Below are 19,373 nucleotides of genomic sequence, written 5' to 3' on the forward strand. Positions count from 1 at the left end.
AAGTCATATAAATACAAGCTTTTTCTAAAGTTGTGTTTGTGATTATCAAAAAATCTTTATAATACACTATTGGCGATTTTTTTTAAGTCAAAGATCTATGTTTCGGAGAAAATTCTCCCAAACTTATCCTTTCTTCTTCGATTTAAAAGCCGGAGGATGGAGAGTTAAAATAAGCATTCCGGGGTACTTGGGTACCTTGAGCCCCCAACTTGGGATTGTCACGTGCTTTTGTGTTGGGATGACTTGCGCGGCCCGGCCTGCGCAAACGAACTGATCCCTTGCACAATCCCACCCCATCCCCTCGTAAAGGAAGAGAAGGCATCAGGGAACACTCCCCGCACTGCAGTGAGAAACAGACGACTGCCACGAACTCCTTCTTTTCCACGAACTCACCTCCCGATCGTCTGCACACTGTCTTGTGTCTGTGTGTTTGTTGTGAGTGTTCTATGTTCTCGTCCACCCTGCACCCCCACGCGTGTCGTCTGAGAGCACGAGGGAGGAGGGAAAATCAACAACGAATTCCTACCTACTGATTTTTTCGGACACTTTTCGAACGATTTTGTCTTGTTTTCTTTTTTTCCCGCTTTTATCGTCTGATTTTTCCGTTTGGATCTTTCGTTTAAAAAGAGGTTTCGGTTTTGGAACTTTTAATTTCATTCTAAAGGAATATGAATTACTCAGGTGGTGTCGGGTCCGGTCGGGGCGGAGGAGGAGGTGGTGGAGGGTCTACACGTTACAAGAAAGCGGACAGTGGTCAAAAAGGGGAAGAAAATGCTGCTCTTGCTGATGACATGGTAAGTAGATTTTTTTTATTTTAAGTTTTGGAAAAGTAATTATATGTTCATCATACTTTGAATCTCTTCTAATCATCCAAAATCATACTAAAACTGTTCTCAAAACAGCACTTTTTCCCAAATGGATAAAAAAATAATTTCAAGAAAATGGAAAAAATAATTTTATACATTCACATTATAAATTTTAAATATATCACCCAAAATCCAGTTTCATTATTTAACATTTAATTCCACTGTTTTTGAATTTCTCTTCCGCTTTTACTAATAAATTATAATAGGTATTATAGAAGGTTTATTACTACGAAAAATGTTTAAAATAATTCGTACTATTTAAATGGTGAAAACAGTGTAACAAAATTTTCCTACAGATCCCACTTTATAATCAAAATTTAAAAGTTAAGCGTTTTTTAAATAAATGAATAATAATTTTTTCCAATAATAAAATATAAAAAATTTTAAGAATTATTTTTACGAAAGTTAAAAGTTTTATGGTTTTTAGTAATCAAAAGTTAAAAATTTAATGCTTTAAATAATCAAATATTATAACTGTTGAGACTTTATTTCAATAATTTAATTTTCATCTATTAAATAAATTATGTATAAATTTAGATCACAAATTTTTTCAATATTTTCAACTACATTTTACCTGATATAAATCAGACAGACATTTTTCATTCTAATCAATGATTCGTTCTACATTTTCTCAATTTGTAAAGGAAGTTTTTAAATTTAAACGGTACATATTAGGATGAATATCATTGAAATTTGATCAATTTATTTTAAGTACATTACTCTATGTTTTAATTAATTATGTACATTATTTAAAATATTATTTTTTTCCATGTAATTTAATAAAATCCTTTTAATTTTTAAATAAATTAAAATAATAAATTGCGTTGGATTTTTAATTAATAATCAAGAAAGATGATGATCACTAGATTTAAAACTTAACGATTTAAAAGTGCGGTGTTTTCTTGAATTCCTTAAATTTCACGAATATTTCAAACTTTTAATAAATTTTTTGATGAATTATTCCTCAAATTAAGTAAACAATGTATTACTTGTATAACTTCAACAACAGGTGTTAAATATTAATTTTTTAATATGGGTAGCTAAAAAAAGTTAAAAGTAAATGTAAGAGTTATTATTCCTGGTTTTCCGAAATAACCACTCTCAATGTATACTTTTTGTTTCCTTGATGAAAAAGGAAGTAAAAAAGTGTATGTATTATGGGTTGCAAATTAATGTTTAATCGAGAAAAAAAATAAAAACGTTGTCAACGTTGTGAGGAAGTTGGGCCTAAAAATATCAAAATAAATTTGATTGCCCTGGAGGAAACTTGGCGGTTTTTTAATGAACGTTTTCAACTCGTTCTTGTTTTCTTTGGTGTAAAACAAGTTTTGACTTTCCAATCTCACTTTCTTCATTACTGATTCGTTGAGTCATGGTGGCTCAGGGAATAGAGGCACTCTCCACCCAATGAAGTGACCCGGGTTCTAATCCCAGTGATGGCTGAGATTTGAATTCCAAACCCAGCTGACACCGGCCACAGTGTTCACGAAAAATATCCTCAGAGGTAGGTGGACCATGATTTGCAGTCTGGCTAACCACGAGAAGTTTTCGTGGTTTTCCTCTCCCTGTAATGTAAATGAGGGTTAGTTTCATCAAGATGTCCTCCACGAAGGCAATTTTCTCCCAGTACCTGATCCATTAGTTCCCTTTTCTTCTGGATTGGGTTCAAAATAACAAGGCTACCGAGTTGAACATTGGTAGTCATAAACTCAAAATTGGTTCAACGACTGTTCAACGACAGTCATAAAAAAAAAAAAAAAATTCACTGATTTATTGAATCGTGGTGGCCCAGAAGATAAAGCGCTTACCTTTCAATGAGGTGGCTCAAGTTTGAATCTCAGCGATAGTTGATCGATACGATTTCTGCTCTCTGTTCGTACCAACCACAGCGATGACGTAAAATATCATCAATGGTGGATGCATTATGGGTTAGGCTTTCCTTGCCGTTGGGATAACCGTGGGAGGTTTTTGAGTTTTTCTCTCCATGCAACATAATTGAGAATTAGTTTACTAATAAATCCTACACGAATGACAATTTGTCCTAATGTTTGTCCAGGAGTTCTCTTGTCTCTTTGGACTGTTAACTCCTTAACGATCGGTTAATTTTCAAGAAAATGGTCATAAAAGTGCTTATTTTTTGTCTTTTGCATTTGTATTACGTATTTGATTAGTGCTGCAACTGGTTTAAAATAACCTAACTACCTACAATTACCTCAAAAATATCCAGGTACTGCCCTCTGGTGTGTAAAATGGGAAATAAATTTTTTCCGTGCAAAAGAAATGAATTATTTTTATTTTTATTGGCGCGTTACTACTGAACACTCCAGTCTGTGAATATCACGGGAGTGAGAAATAGAGGGTGAAACCTCACCCCATCATTTTCATGGGAGCCAAAAAAGTGTTGACTGTTCAACGCAGGTTATAAATTATAGAAATATAATTACAGATTTACTGAAATTTGATAGCGTTTTTTCTTTTCTTGTATATTTATTTGCAGCTTCCATTTTTATTCTTTTTTGTCAAGCATTATAAAAATATTCAGTACTAGAGGCGATTACGGAAGATCCTGTAAATGGTTTTGCAAAACCTGACTATGCAAAACATTTGAAAAGGAGGAGTTATGTGAGTGATATTTCGCTTTGAAACCTATCACTTAATAATACCCAATTACTGTTAAAGAAAACATTTTAAACTACACTGGTGGACAAAATTAAGAGATGGAAGACATTTTCCCAAATATCTAAAAAAATACTGAATATAAATAAATGAAATTTGGTATGGATATAGCTTATTCCACGATAATAAAGTATGCAAAACAAAAATGAAAGTGCCATTCACTGGCAAGACCTATTGCCAATAAATCCAATGTAGTCTGAACTTAAGGATAAAAGATGACAATAAAAGTGAGGCTTGTACAATGTGTGTTGCCTCTAGTATGGTGTATGGTCACCCCTGACAGACAGACAGCATGCACAACGAGTATGCATGCTGTTAATAAGGGAGTTAAGGAGGACTTGTGGAAGACCCTCCCATTCTTCCACCAGAGCAATTTTTAACTCCAGAATGGTTCTGGGGGGAGGTTGGCGCATCGCAATAGCTCTCCCAAGAGCATCCCAAGCATGTTCAATAGGATTCAGGTCAGGGGATTTGGCTGACCAATCCATTCGTTGAATATCCTTGCTTTCCAGATACTCATCAACCATGAGATCCCTATGTGGTCGCGCATTGTCATCCATAAAAATGAACTCAGGGCCAACAGCGCCCCTGAAAAGACGCATATAGGGCTCTAGGGCCTCCTGCCTGTACCTCTGGGCATTCACGGAACCATTGTCAAACACATGGAGCGGTGTGCGGGTGTCTTGCATGTGCGAATGAATGTGCGAAAATGCTTTCCATCTCTTAATTTTGTCCACCAGTGTACATTGAGTAAAAGGAGGAAAAATTCAATTTCATTACTAAAAAAGGTCTAACTTTTTAAAATTAGTTTTCATAGTTACTTTCGTTTTTCAGATTTGGACTCGTTTTTATTATACGAAATATGAATTTTTTTTTTGATTTATATAGTTCCAGTTTCTTAAATAATTGCTATGAATTGTCGATCACAGTTTTATAGTAGAATTTTTTCTTTTTAAATTCTGAAAAGGCTTCCCATAGTCCAGTGAATAAAAGATCCATTTGCTGTTTCGTAACTATCTCTCATTAAATTCGGTATCTATTGGATAGGTTGATCTAAGTATCGTACTTTTGTATTTAAACAGTTTCGTAGCTTGCAGTGTATTGAAATTTGAAAACTCATTAAAACTTTTTTCAGAAACAGTTGGGTTGGATAATTCCAAATGGAATTTTAATTTAAAATCTTACTCACTTTGAGCGATGATATAAGGTTGATTGCTTCGCTTTTAATAAGTTTTCTAAAACAATTAAGATTGTCTATTTTCCAAAAACTCTCTTTGGCCAACATAATATTTTTTATAGAATACAATTTTACACATAACAGGTTGGGCATGTATAAACATTTTGTAGAAGCTGAAGCTATATTGTTTAGAATTTTATTTTATTTTTTATTTATTTACGTATTTATTTTACAGAAATATTGCCTGATTTGTATGTTATGGATTTTGCACGATCTGTTAACTGCTTTTTTTTAAAATGAAAAATGAGAAATTAATACTTTTCAACTCCTTGCCTAAAACTGTTAAGAAAAAAAGACATTTTTAATGTATTTCTAACCTGAAACCACGTATGGGAAAATTTTTAACAGGAAAGAAAGGTTGACTATCCCATGAAATATGCAGAGATAACAAAGCAAAATGTAATTAGTCCTGTTGTTTTTAATGACACTTGGGCAATCTTACCTCGCCAACCATTGTCCTTTTGCGAATTGAGTCAGAAGGTTCGCCTTTCATTGGACAAGAGAGCACCGCAAGGGATAAGGAGCATCTTAGCTCAGAATCTCAGAGATAGACGGCAGCAAAATTCATTCGTGACGCCACTTTAGTTTAGATGTATATTTGAAACGAAAGAAAGTTTTCTCTAAACCCCTGTTCCCATGATACGGATCAGTGACCGACCACTGGACTTTCGAATTCATAGATTTCACATGTACTCGCTAGTTCTTAGTGGACTTGATCATAAAGCCCCGACCCCTTCGAACCGGGATCCGAATCTCCAGCCACTGGCCTGAAACGGCGCGCGTAACAAGTAATTGAGCAATAGCTAAATAGCTTGAGCTATTTCCTTAAAATATATGATTTTTTTAAAAATCTGATAAAATGTGTCCATTATATTTATGTGTATGTCACTTTAAATTCATCACTCCCTTGATTTGGATCAGCGACATGATGGGGATCACAATCACCAGGTTGATAAATGCTAGTTTAAGCTAAGTTCAATTTTGATGCGTAATGTTTAACAACTTTAATCTGTAATTATAACCATAATTAAATTAAACTAGGAGGCTCCGCCCCCTGCTCTCTAACGCTCGCCAACCCCCGAGAATTGCTACGCAATCCTATGTGGTTCACACCGTGAACCATGGCTCGCTGCGCTCTCTCGCCAATGAGCTCAATGTTCTAGCACAAAAACATAATATATTATCATCAAAGACATAGTATTTTATCATCAAAGACATAGTATTGTACTTCTGTAGATGAATTCTACCAATGTTCTTATTGGCTTTTAAAAAAGTATATTAGCTATTTAGATTGTACATGGTGAAAAAATCGAAACATTAGCTAAATAAGAAACATATTAGCAAAATAAATTATCAAATATTGCTTCACTAATATTCTGCATTTTAAAGCGTGAAAATTCAATGCATAAATAAACGCGAAATATAAAAAAATTCAATGCATTCAATGCAAACACTTAAACGTTTTTTAGACGTTTAGGTAGCTCCCAGTGGAAAAATATCAATTCAACAGCGGCCTTTTAAAGCATTCTCACTTCAATTAATTAATTAATTCCTAATTGAGTTTAAATTAAATATTGTCATGTTTTTGGTGCATGAATCTGAATTGCACAACCTGATAATGCTCACTCTGGTTATTGTTATCTGGTTGCTCACTACGTGCTCTTGCGCGCCGAATCCAATCAATTAAAAATGAAAACTGTTGCCAGCGCGAGAAAAGAAATATCATCGGTTTTATTGATACATACATACATACGTACGTATTAGCGCTTTATATAATATAGATATTTCTTTGTCAAGACCTCTAAGCAGTATGGAATGAATCTGACATTACATTAGCAGTCTAAAAATAACAATTTTGGTGCAAAATTTTAATTTCTGAACTTTAATGGTGAGCCTAAATTATTTGATTTATTGTTAATCACCTCAACATAGGCAATCAGAAATTAAACTTTTGCAGGTTTTTTTATGGATATCAATGAAAATAGTTTTATTTGTATTTGGTACACAGAGAAAAAGGTATGGCCAAAATTACGAGAATACGGTAAAATTCACCGTAATTCTTGCTCTATGGAAACACTAAAAAGCACCGTTCACTAGAGCTCTGAAGCATGGATGTAGAAGCAAATCCCTCTATAACACAGGAGGTATATTCTCGCTGTTTTTCACCAATGTGTGCTGTTTTTCAGTTCGAAAAAAGTTTTTTTAGATATTTTTATAATTAAAAAAAAAAAACCCAAATATGTAAGAGAATAAATAAATAAGAGATGCATACAACAGAAACCATAGCTGAATCAATCTGAGTATGGTATTTTTAAAACGCTTGAAATCATTAATTAGGCCTATTTCCCCTCCGATATAAGAACATATTAGGAAAAGGAATAATTAACCGTCACTAAATTCCTATCTGCCCTTTGCCTATACCGCCATTTTAAATAACCATTGAAATGTCTATTATTATTCTATTTGGTAAACGGCATAAAAATCAAAAGGTTAAAATTACCAAATAATCGGTAAACTGAATGTCAGTACTGATGAATTGGTAATTTTATCCTGACACCTTAGAGAATATCTGAACAATTTATTTAATTAAATTCCCTTTTCTGCTTTGTATGATTTTTAAATGTGTCATAAAAAGAACTATAATTTTAAAAACCAGTAATTTCGGAAAACCGTTACCAAACGAAAGGTGCAATTATCGAATGAACGATTTATATATCGTATATTTTGGTTTCATTACCGAATTATATCATATTTTTTACCAGGAATGTCATTGCCATACAAATACGGTAATTTTATCAGATTTTTCTTCTCTGTGTACAATGGTATTTCAGGCGTATACGCTTAATTACTAAAACACATAATCTCACGTGTATTAGTTATGTTCACACGTCATGCGCATTAATTTGTTTCATGCTTTACGTGTGCGACCAAATCATTAATTTGAAGTATGTTTTCACTAACCTTCACTGTTTGAAATTAAATAAATGTTAAATAACAATTTATTTAATTGTTATTTTACCATATTCAAGCAAAATAGTCAAATAATCATAAATAAGGTGGTATTCAAACTCTTAACTGGGAGAAAATCTGTTTACTTACTGCATTTACTTAATGTGGTTAAACAACCAAAATTTTATCGCACCAACTAGGCCCATTTAATGACGTCACATAGTTCCTTATAGCTGGGTACATAATATAGCCAAGACGGCTATCCTGTCAATCTCATGACCGACAGAACGGAAGATACCACAATATTTCCTCTATCCCCTATAACACATGAAGAGTTTTCAGTGTCCTGTACTCCCCAATTTGCGACTCTGGACTATTAGCATAAGATACTCTGATTCACGTATAGATGGCAGCACCATAAACCTGCCTAATACAAAAATGTCTAGTATTTCCCATCTCTTTACGATTGGTGAAGCAAGTAAATAAACTTATTAAAGCACATTCTGCAGTTCATTTCATAAAACATATCTTAATCACAACCTAGCTCCAGTGTCCAGTTAAATTTCTTATTTACGTTGCTGAAACCATGCTAGCAGTTTTTTAATCATGGTTTTCCTTTCTAACCATACTAGTTGTAAATGGTTTCAAAACCGTAAAGGTAAAAAAATAATCTTTACCATAAGCTTTTCGATTGATTGAATAGGCAGACTGCCGCCGGTTATTTTACCGTAATTTAAAAATAAAAATTCTTACAGTGTTTGTTTATATTCATTTGATGCAAAACACTCTAATCGTGCAGTCATACTTATTTTATTGTGGTTATTTTAGATAATAACTGAGCATTTTTAAACTTTATAAAAAAATTGACTTATAAATTATATTTGGCTTTGGCCCGAAATTGATTTTAAGGTTTACAAACCCCATCTGTTGCATAATTAAACAGATTATTAATTTATTCATAAATATTAACTGTTATATGAATAAATTGCTTAAATTAAGGTTGAATTAAAGTTTTCTGTTACGTGATAAGAATAATAATTAAGTAGCAATATATATATGAACAGTTTAGCTCGATACTTGTTAGACAATAGAGATCTTGACAATACTAGCAGAAGAATTCACAAGAAGCAGAGGAATTCAGTAAACATTCAATAGTTCATTCAACCGATTTCTTACAATAAAATGAAAATGAATTTTTAGTGTGAATTAAATTATCGCAACAAATTAATAACTTAATTTTCGCCATTAATGAAAAATGTTAACAGTGGAAACATTGTAGTAAATTTGAATATTCTTAAATCAATATTGACAACGCCCTCGAACTATGCACTCATTAATAAGATACCGGGTTTCACCCACATGAATGCTGTCACCACATTTGTTAATTTCTTTTTAATTTATAAGCAGCAAATTTTATGCGAAAGTTACAGTTTCTAGTTCTTGATAAATTTAGTTAATTATATTATTTTCAGAAAAGGTAATTACTAAATACATAAAAAATTTATTTTCTAAGTGCATAATTGAAATGATGCGTCAGTTTATGAAATGTTTTAAAAGTTACATAATATCTTAGAACGTAAATATTTTAAAAAATGAACTTTTTGAGAATACTTGTTTACTTTACAATGCATTTTGTTTATTACAGTTATAGTCAAAATCCGTATCAAATTATTTTATCGAGATTAAACACAACACAGCATGTGGAAATTATCATTTATAAAATATAGCATGAAGCATTACTAATATCACTGAATCTACAATTATAAAAAGGAAGAGCTTTTGTATATGCCCTTGGAGTCTTTATCATAACTCCAAAACCATTAGCACTAGAGTTTTGAAATTTGAACAGTAGGTGTAAACGGTAATTGTATTGAAAAATTCTTAAAATTGTTCAAAAACTTAATTTTTTCCGGACGAGAAGGAAGTATGAAAAAAAATCTTTTTCATAGGTTTCAACATTACGAATTGTAGTTATTCAAACTAACTGATAGATTTTTTAAAATTATTTTAAAGATGCCATCCGTGATGTACGATAGCTAACAGCTCCATTCAATAAAAAACGAGTTTCACTAGGACATTATTCCCCTTTCTCTTAAGGATTATTTAATTTTATTTACGTTTCGCAAGTACAAGCAAAATTAACGTGGTTGATATGTGAGGGAGATGTCTTCGAATATGTTCAGGTATAGGACAAAATAATAGGAACATCTGTGAAAGAATGGAGTCGTCCTTCGACAGTCCAATAAACGGCGGGCATGTGTCGCAAGAGTGTGCCACCTAATGGTGATGAAAGGAAAGGTATCAGTCTAGCATTTGGCAGTGTGAGAATTTCATGAGAAAAATCTGTTCCTAGCAAAGCGAGATCATGTCCGACCTCTCTGACCTTAAAAGAGGCATGATAATCGGAGCTCGCCTCGCTGGAGCGTCCGTGTCCGGAACAGCGAACCTTGTGGGTATTTCAAGGACCACTGTATCAAGGACTCTGTCGGCATACACAAAGTTGGGTAAGGTGCCTTTTGCGAAGCCCAGCAGGGGCAGGAAGTCGAAGTTGTCGGACCGTGATAGACGGGTGTTGAAGAAGATAGTCGCTCGAAAACGCAAGACTACACTGTCGGTGATAGCGTCCGAGATGAATATCCACCTTCAGAACCCCGTATCCATGAAAACTATTCAACGGGAGTTTCATGCTGGTAACATTAATGGCTGAGTAGCTATTCCAAAACCGTTAATTTCAGCGTGGAATGCTTTGAAGAGACTACAGTGGTGCCAAGACCACCTAAAATGGGCACAACTGCAATGCGAACAAGTCATCTGGTCTGATGAATCCTCTTTTACACTATTCCAGACTACCTGACGCGTGTTCGTGTGGCGAACGCCAGCACAAGCATTTCATGTTGACTGCTTGGTTTCAACCGTGAAACATGGAGATGGTTCTGTGATAATGTGGGGTGCTACATCTGCCCGTGGATTGGGGCCTCTCGTTGTCTTGAGGGGGTTGGTCAAGGGTGACCATTACCGAAGCATTCTCGCAGATCATCTTCACCCTATGCTTCATACTCTCTTTCCGGGAGAACGTCTTGTGTTCCAAGATGACAATGCCCCTGTTCACACGTCTCATTGTGTTCAAACATGGTTAAATAAGCATAATGATGAAGTGGAACATCTAACTTGGTGACCTCAGTCCCCTGATCTCAGTATCAATGAGCCTTTGTGGTGTTTTTTAGAGAAAAAAATCCGTGCCCGGTTTCCTCCTCCACCCACACTCTCTGAACTCGAGACGGCCCTACAAGAGAAATGGCTGCAAATTCCAATGAACTTTGTTCAAGACCTTTATTTGTCAATCCCATGCCGAATGCAAGCTGTCATTCTGGCCAATGGTGACCTAACTCCTTATTAATAAAATATTTTCATTTTTTCACAGGTGTTCCTATTATTTTGCCCTATACCTGTATTTCGAATACTGTCTGAAAACATATTTTTTGTTTGTTTATTTCCATAAACCTAAATAAAGTAAAAATATCAAAGATGATTGAAATAAAAAAAAAATTGGAACTAAGAACTAAAATCTTGACTAGCAGGAATTGGCAGCGATTATTAACATAATTTTCGAAGATGGGTAGTATTGAGAATAGTCATTCTTTCTTTCTCTTAAGGTATGAACTTCTAAAAACATGTTTTTTGTTTGTTTAATTATATAAAGTCTAATTATGTAATCATACTCTTTACTAATACATCTTAATTTAATAATGTAAGAAGAGGGAAAGAATTAGCAGAAAAAATATTTTTTATTTTTATTTATTTATTTATTTTAACAGTAGGCACTGAATACACTCATTCTTTATCTCTAAAGATTTGTTTATCAGAACTGCTTAATATGCAAGCTATTTTTACTTTATTGATTTTGATTATAATTGAAAATTAAAGTTTTAAAAATAAGTGGGATGTTATATTTTATATTAGAAAGTAATCCGATATTATAGACCGTTTATGCACTATTTTAATTTGCATGTATTTAAATATTATTTATCAATAATTAAATGTTAAGTAAGCAATAGTTAAACAATTAAAATTTTCTCTTTCGCAATATATTTCATGTAAAAGTGCTCCCTAGTCAATACATTTAAAATAAAGAATTTAAATTAACCATTTCAGATAGAAAAGCATTACTAAGATTTAATTTATTGCCCTATTATTACTTTTGAAAAGTTTTTATAGCTGTTGAAAATTAAATACAAAAGCTGCTGAAAATTTAAAAAGAAAAAAAGTGACGTTGTAACGACAACCTAGCACTATTATTATGTTTGATTTTTTTACAAATAGAATGGGAACTTAATCCGTGTTTTTACAATATAAAGTTTTGAAATTTCTTTTTGTTTTATTTTAATCTTTTTACCGCTCACAAACAAAAATAATTCACATTATTCTTTGAAGTTCGTAATAATGTAGTTATGACAAACCTTCCTGATTTAAAAGCTTAGAGAAGAATAAAATGCGCACTGTCCAAAAAAATGTATGGAATGTAGTAATATTCAAATGACAAGAATATAATTTTTCTTAATACATTCATTGGTTTTTTTTCCTTTTTATTCTTTAACGATCAAACCAGCGGGAACTCATAAATTGATTCGAAAAACCACTTAAAGCTGAAATAAAATATTGAAATACTTCTTTTTTTCCTTTTTGGTCTTTTCACTACTTTCTTTTAGTTGAGTAGGTTCTTCTCAAAAATGAACTTGTTTAAGTTGAAAATCTTGCGAAAATCATGTTAAAGATAGTACCTATTGGAATTTTGATCGGGGAAGTAGCAAACATTGATTTTATAAATCAATGGTAAGTTATTTTGTTAAGAGCTTAAAATGACAAGTGGTTTTATGTCAAAGTTAGAAAGTACTTAATTAGTTTGTACGTTGTTTCAATTTGATCCTTTAATTACTGAGTTTATCTAGAATATTCAGAAATCGTTCGTAATGAAAATAATTTTGAACCGAAGCATTTTTAAAGAGGTCAATTGTAAGAAAAAACCCCAATTAAAATTACAGTATTTTAGAGTTTTAAATCAAAATTAGAAAGAATTTAATTAGCTTGTTTTAACTATTTTCGTTATTGGAATTTCACTATACAATATAAAACGATAATGGTTTTAAATCAGAGCCATGGTGGCTCGGGGAATAGAGCACTCGCTTTTCACTGAGGCGACCTGGGTTCGGATCCCAGCGATGGTTGGACGATACGAATTCCGTACCCGAATCGCGCCGACCATAATGAAATTTCCTTAGTAGTATACGGATCATGGGTTAGAGTCCCCGTTCGCCAGGTTAAACGTTTGTGGTATTCGTGGTTTTCCTCTCCATGTAACGCAATTACGAGTTAGTTCTATCAAAAACTCATTCACGAACGCTATTTCTCTCAATACTTAATCCAGAAATTTCCTTGTCTTCTCGTTTGAGTTTAAAATTGCTAGGCTACGGAGTTGAATACTGGTAGTCGCAAGCTATAGTAGGTAGTTTAAGGTCAATTGTCATTGTTGTCAGCGTGTTTTGATTGGACAGAAAAAACATATAACGTGTTATTTAAATAACAAATAAAGATCTGGAAATCTTTGAATGTTATCAATAATAAATTAGTTAAAATTAAAACCTTACTAACCTCTATTTTATTTTCATTGTGATCTATTTTTACTACAGCGATATTTATTACACACGGAGGAAAAAATCTGGTAGAATTACAATACTGTATGATAATTTCATTTTTGGTAAAAAGTAACAACATAATTCTGGTTTTAAAAAAAAAATCGAAATTTGAACCATTAATTTAGTAACTTTTCCGTTTATATAATAACTGTTTACTGGTAATTCGGATTTTCAAAATTTTATAGTTCTTATTATCACACATTTATCAAAATATACAAAACTGAAACTTCAATTTAGCCGAATAAAAGGTTTTTATGCTATGCTCTAAGATATCATGATGAAATTACCAAGTTTTATCGCATTTGTTGTTGTGTTGCTGTTGTTGTTGTTAATCTCGGAATCACGGACTCCCATGAATTCGAACACCTCCAAAAAGTTCATAAAAAGACTGCTGTCGAGCACCAATGACATTCCGGATAAGTTTTCTGGTCCCGGTTGAAAGTAAGGGATCTAGTGTGGCCACTCAAGAAGCGTGAAAAGGCAGTTTGATGGGCTCTCGGTCTAAGATTGAAAGATTCTTCCGGTTTTTTTTGCAAAATACCAAGAGTGGTTGGGAGGAGTTCTTATGGTCTTGTTTAATTTCATTTTTGCCAGGGAAGAAATTTCACTAAAGGTAAGCTTCCCACAATGATCAGTGTCTTCTTCGGCAGCGGATTTGGCCAGGAAGTCAGCCATCAACCCCAACATGTGAGGGAATCCACTGAAAGTGTATAGAATGTTTGGATGAATGCCTGTCAATTAGGTCCAAAATATCAAGGGTGGTCTGATCTCCGACAATATCCCAATTAGAGATATGCTGGATTGATTATCACATTTACATATTATAAATCATATTTTATTGTTAATTTTACCGAAAGCATCGCCAGAACACTTTAAATTATTGAGGGCTTCACTGTACCCATTAAGCCAGAAACGTGATAAATTTTACCATATTCCGGTTGTTTCATCTATACTTTTTTTCCTTGAATGCGGTTAACCCTCTTATCTATGCTCTCAAAAGGGATGCTACAAAGCTCTCACGGTCACAGCTACAGTGACAAAATTTCAAAGTTTTATATGGCAACGGTCACGTTTTTTGATCGAAATGCTATTTTTCTAGAAAAAAACCTAAATGGAGTTGGAACGATATTTTTAGCACACGAAATTACGACACTAGATTTTTCGCCATTTTTCGTGTCCACAAACAAGAAGAGAGTGTGATAAAAACCTTTAAAATAAATAAGAAACTGTTTCAGATATACAAGGAAGGACATATCAAACAGTTTTAAAACATAAAAAGTTTTATTTATAATTTCTTCTTTTTTTTTTTTTAAATTTCTTATCACACTCAGTTCTCATCATTCTTCAAGACAAACGGTTATGCTTGGCAAAAGCCTAACACGGCAATTTCTTGTGCTAAAATCATAATTAAAAGTCCATTTTAGGTTTCTTAGTGTTTGGATTACGATTCGATTAAAAAGAGTGGGTATTGCCATTAGGAAATTTCGACGTTTTGTTACTGTAACTGTAACCGTAAGAGGTACGCAATCATATTTAGCAGCATTCTTGAGGGTATAGATCGTAATACCTTTGTACAAAATGTTATTCCATTCACTCAAATGGTATACTCTTCAGAGGATTATTCGTCATCAAACTTTATAACATAATTTTTACAGTAATATTTATTTAATTACAGAGATTAAGTGACTTTACAGTAAATATTGTTGTGAAAATCACGGTGCATCGAATTTTTTTATTCCGTAAAACTTTACGGTAAAAATGGATTTAAAGGATGGAATGGATTATTAATGGACGACCGTTAAAAAGCTGCCACTCGGAGTACCTATACTTTATTTTTACTAAGTATTTATTTGCATTCAAACTCAATAAATACAATTCATTTAATTTTTAATGATTGCAAGAAGGTTAACAAGTTTAGATTCCGATTTAAGTATGTTTATCATAAAACTTTGCGTAATAAAGTATAGGATTACTTTATGATAAAGAAACACAACATTTAATTACAAGCCTTGGGGTAAAAATCAACATCAATAATGAAGTAACTGAAAGACAAATAAATATTGTGAGTGAATAAATTAAGTACAGAGAAATATCTAACATGTAAATAATACCTTAATTAGTTTTATTTATTTTATGCAGATAACAACGAAAGAAATCTTGATCTTCATGTGAAGAAACTGGATCACACTATGTGTATTATCTTTCTAATGAGAATGCGGATCATTTATAAATTTAATTTGCTTTTAATGTGTATAGATTTTTATTTATAACTTTGGTAGTCGACATATCCAATTAAAAGATTTATTTAGAATTGCATTGCTGAAATTTTCATTCTAAAATTACGGTAAAATAACCGTCAGCAAACTGTTTATCCAATTAGCAGTAAAGTTTATGGTAAAGAGCATTTTTTTATACTTACAGTTTGGAAACCGTTTACAACTAGTATGGTTAAAAAACCATGAATACAAAACTATGCGGTCTTTTTACAATTTGCAAGTAGCATGGTTTCAAAACCATAAAAGAAGAAACGTAAGTGGATGTTGGAGATAGGCTTTTTATCAGGTAATAGGCATTGGAGTAAGGTTGTGGTTGAGTTGCGTTTTATTAAATAAACTGTAGAATTTAGTTTAATTAGTTTATTTGGTCGAGAGATGGGATTATAGTTTTTTTTTTAAATATTAATCAGCTTTATGATACTGCCATCTACACGTGAATGACAATATTGTATTCTAATTGTCCAGCTTCATTAATTTGAGAGTGCAGGGCACTGTAAGCTCTTCATGTGCTGAAATAAATGAAGTAAATATTATGGTGTCAACGCTGGGAATCGAACTCCCATTCTGTCGGTCGTGAGATTGATAGATTATCCCATTCGGCCATACTATGTATCTAGCTGCAAGGAACTAAGCGGCTTTATTAGTGGGTCTATTTAAAGCGATAAAATTCTGGTTGTTTATCCGTATTAGGTGAAAACAGTTAATAAACGTTTTCCCCCACTGTAAACAGTATCTTATCAATGATTTTTCGACTGCTTTGTTAGGTCATGGTAAAATAACAATGAAATAAATTGTTGTTTAACCTGTAGCGTACCTACCACTACAAAATTACAACTACAATTCACTAGTATATAAGACATGTTAACTCGACTCTATGTCGGGGTACCTTTTCATAGATGACGGTTGACATGGTCTGTAACTCCACCCCCCACATTGGTGACCTTCGGACGTGATGTGAACACGCCTACCTTGGCAAAAATGCCCACTTCGATATGAACACGCCTACTTTGACAGTAACGCCCACATCAATCTGGAAACGCCTACTTCGTTGGATGGTCCACATTGAACAGTTGACTTGCTACTTGTGACTGAATCGTTATCCACCTCCTCACGCAGTTGCTACTCAGTCTCATCTCGATCACACACAACGTTGGTTTGCATACACTCGACTGCTAACGGCAACACAGGAGCGACTACAACCGTGAAGTTAATACACCTCTCACATTCAGCACTCAAAAAAAAAATACGGTGATCTTAATACAGCTCTCCCGCCTTCGCACAAAACAGCAATGAATCAACTAGTGGCATCCATTCATCGAATTCTATCATAGCTATAATTCTGGTGGGGGAGTACTGTAGCGTACCTACCACTACAAAATTACAACTACAATTCACTAGTATATAAGACATGTTAACTCGACTCTATGTCGGGGTACCTTTTCATAGATGACGGTTGACATGGTCTGTAACTCCACCCCCCACAAACCATTTTCATCAGTGTGCAAAGAAATACTAGGAATTGACAGTTTTCCTGTTTTGAAAAATATTCTATTGGGACAAAAACATTTAAAGAGTTTTTCTAGCAATCGTAAATTAAGTGAGAATATATGACACAATATTGTGGATAATGTTGCAATGCAAACCAAGCAAAATGATTTGGTTTAAATTTTATCCTATTAGAATCGAGAACTAAGTCTGTGGAACTAAAATTGTTTTCATGGACTTTTTGGGGATTCGGATCTTTTAATTAAATAATTTTTTAATGTGACTTTTATAATTGTTTATCTTTAAGGAATAGAAAGTTTTTCGAAGCCATTAGGAGGTGGGCGAGGAGTTGACCAGTGACCTCCGAGTGTTGGTTCATTAATCACTGAATTTTAAAATCCGTTTTAAAGGGGATATTACTTAGCCACAAAGCAATATTGTCATGAAAAAAAACTTACCTTTTCTCTCTTGAAATATTTATTTAATAAGCTCACGCTGGAGATGATGCCGAGTGTAATAGTAAAGAAAGAGAAAAAGAGGCTAGACATTGATAGCTTGATATCTTGACATTTGGAATTTAATTACGACGACCCAGTCTCGTAACGCTTATATGCTAACATTTCGAAGCCTTCGTCGCGCGGAACGGCAGCATTCAACATGAGCACCAAGTTTCGCCCTCCATTTCTCGCTCCCGTGATATTTCCGGGCTGGAGTGTCCTGTAGTAACGCGCCAATAAGAATAAAACTAATTCATTTCTTTTGCCCGGAAAACATTTTGTTTCTCATTTTACACGCCACATGGCAGTACCAGGATATTTTTAAGGTAATTGTAGATAGTTAGTTTATTTTAAACTAGATGACAGCACTAATCAAATAGCACCAATAAAAAAAGTAGTCGCTTTTATGACCGTTTTCTTGAAAATTAACCGATTGATAAGGGGTTCAGCACTACATTATCGCTCGTAAGCAGAGGAGACCTGCATATATTTAAGTACCCATTCCAAGTTCTCAGGTCGGCAGAGCCGAACCGACTGCAGGTGTAGCCAAAGCCGAGCTGACAGCAGCGAGACAACCATCATCCCGCGATTCACTGAGCAGTCCTCAGCTTGGAAGACATTTGAACCATCCTAATTTAAAAGTCAAAATTTAGAAAAATCGAAATACAATTTGAAATACAAAAGTAAATTTAAAATTTAAAAGTAAATTATTGTGTTTAGGACGCTACGGGCGGCTTACAAAGAAAGGGAATGCCAAAGATTTAAATCTAAATTTAAAGTTATCCTACCATGAATATTAAAATTTTGTAAAACATAAAAACTTAGTTCAAGAGAGGTAAAAAAGCTTTTCCTATTTAAATTGTTGAAATAAGAGAAAATGCAAAAATCTTTTTGCTACAACAGAAAACAAAAATAACTCATAACATTCTTTTTTTATTAGGTAAGGAGGAAACACTAAATGGAAGTTTTAGACAGTTTTCTAAAAGTTAAATCATTAAACAAACACTAGTAGATAATTTTATAAAAAAATTTTTTGATTTCCAAGTAAAACAAAACAATAATTACTTTCATGGAGACAAAACGAAATAAGCATATCATTAATACACATAAAATAAATGACATGAATTAGGCAATACTTTTTTTCACATAGTAGTTAAATCAAAATTGGAAAATAATTTTGATACTAGAGAAAAATCAAAATTGGAGAATAAATTTGATACTGGAGAAAAATCGAAATTGGAAAATAAATTTGAAACTAGAGAAAAATAGAAATCGGAAAATAAATTTGATACTAGAGAAAAATCGAAATTGGAAAATAAATTTGATACTAGAGAAAAATTGAAATTGGAAAATAAATTTGATACTAGAGAAAAGTCAAAACGGAAAATAAATTTGATACTACAGAAAAATAGAAATTGGAAAACGTATCGGCACAAAAGTAAATTCGAATATAAAGTACAAAAACAAATTACTTTGACAAGAATAAGCAAAATACGACAAAAAATAAGTAATTAAGTATGGCAGTCATTTTTATTAAAACAAAAACCCAACACATAAAACTCTTTTTGGTAAGGAGGAAGAAAGAAATAAAAGTTATAAGTAGTTATATAAAACATGGAGTAACACTATCAAAGAACAATAGAATAACATCATATAGAATATTTAGAAGACAGCATCAACAAAAATAAGTCTAAAAT

At 33.0% G+C, this 19,373-nt stretch overlaps 1 protein-coding gene across 1 annotated transcript in view; it reads left to right on the forward strand.

Annotated features, from left to right (window-relative positions):
• The first annotated feature begins 308 nt into the window (after positions 1-308).
• LOC107449074 (inactive dipeptidyl peptidase 10-like) overlaps positions 309-19,373 on the forward strand; it is a 551,160-nt gene continuing 532,095 nt past the window's right edge. The window contains exon 1 of the mRNA XM_087161345.1: positions 309-794. Within this exon, the coding sequence (XP_087017471.1) occupies positions 669-794 (126 nt within the window). The 5' untranslated portion in view covers positions 309-668. The remainder of the gene's footprint in view (positions 795-19,373) is intronic.

This window comes from Parasteatoda tepidariorum, chromosome 4 (assembly GCF_982258835.1).
Source record: "Parasteatoda tepidariorum strain Cologne lab strain chromosome 4, Ptep-v5.0, whole genome shotgun sequence".
NCBI classification, from domain to species: Eukaryota; Metazoa; Arthropoda; class Arachnida; order Araneae; family Theridiidae; genus Parasteatoda; species Parasteatoda tepidariorum.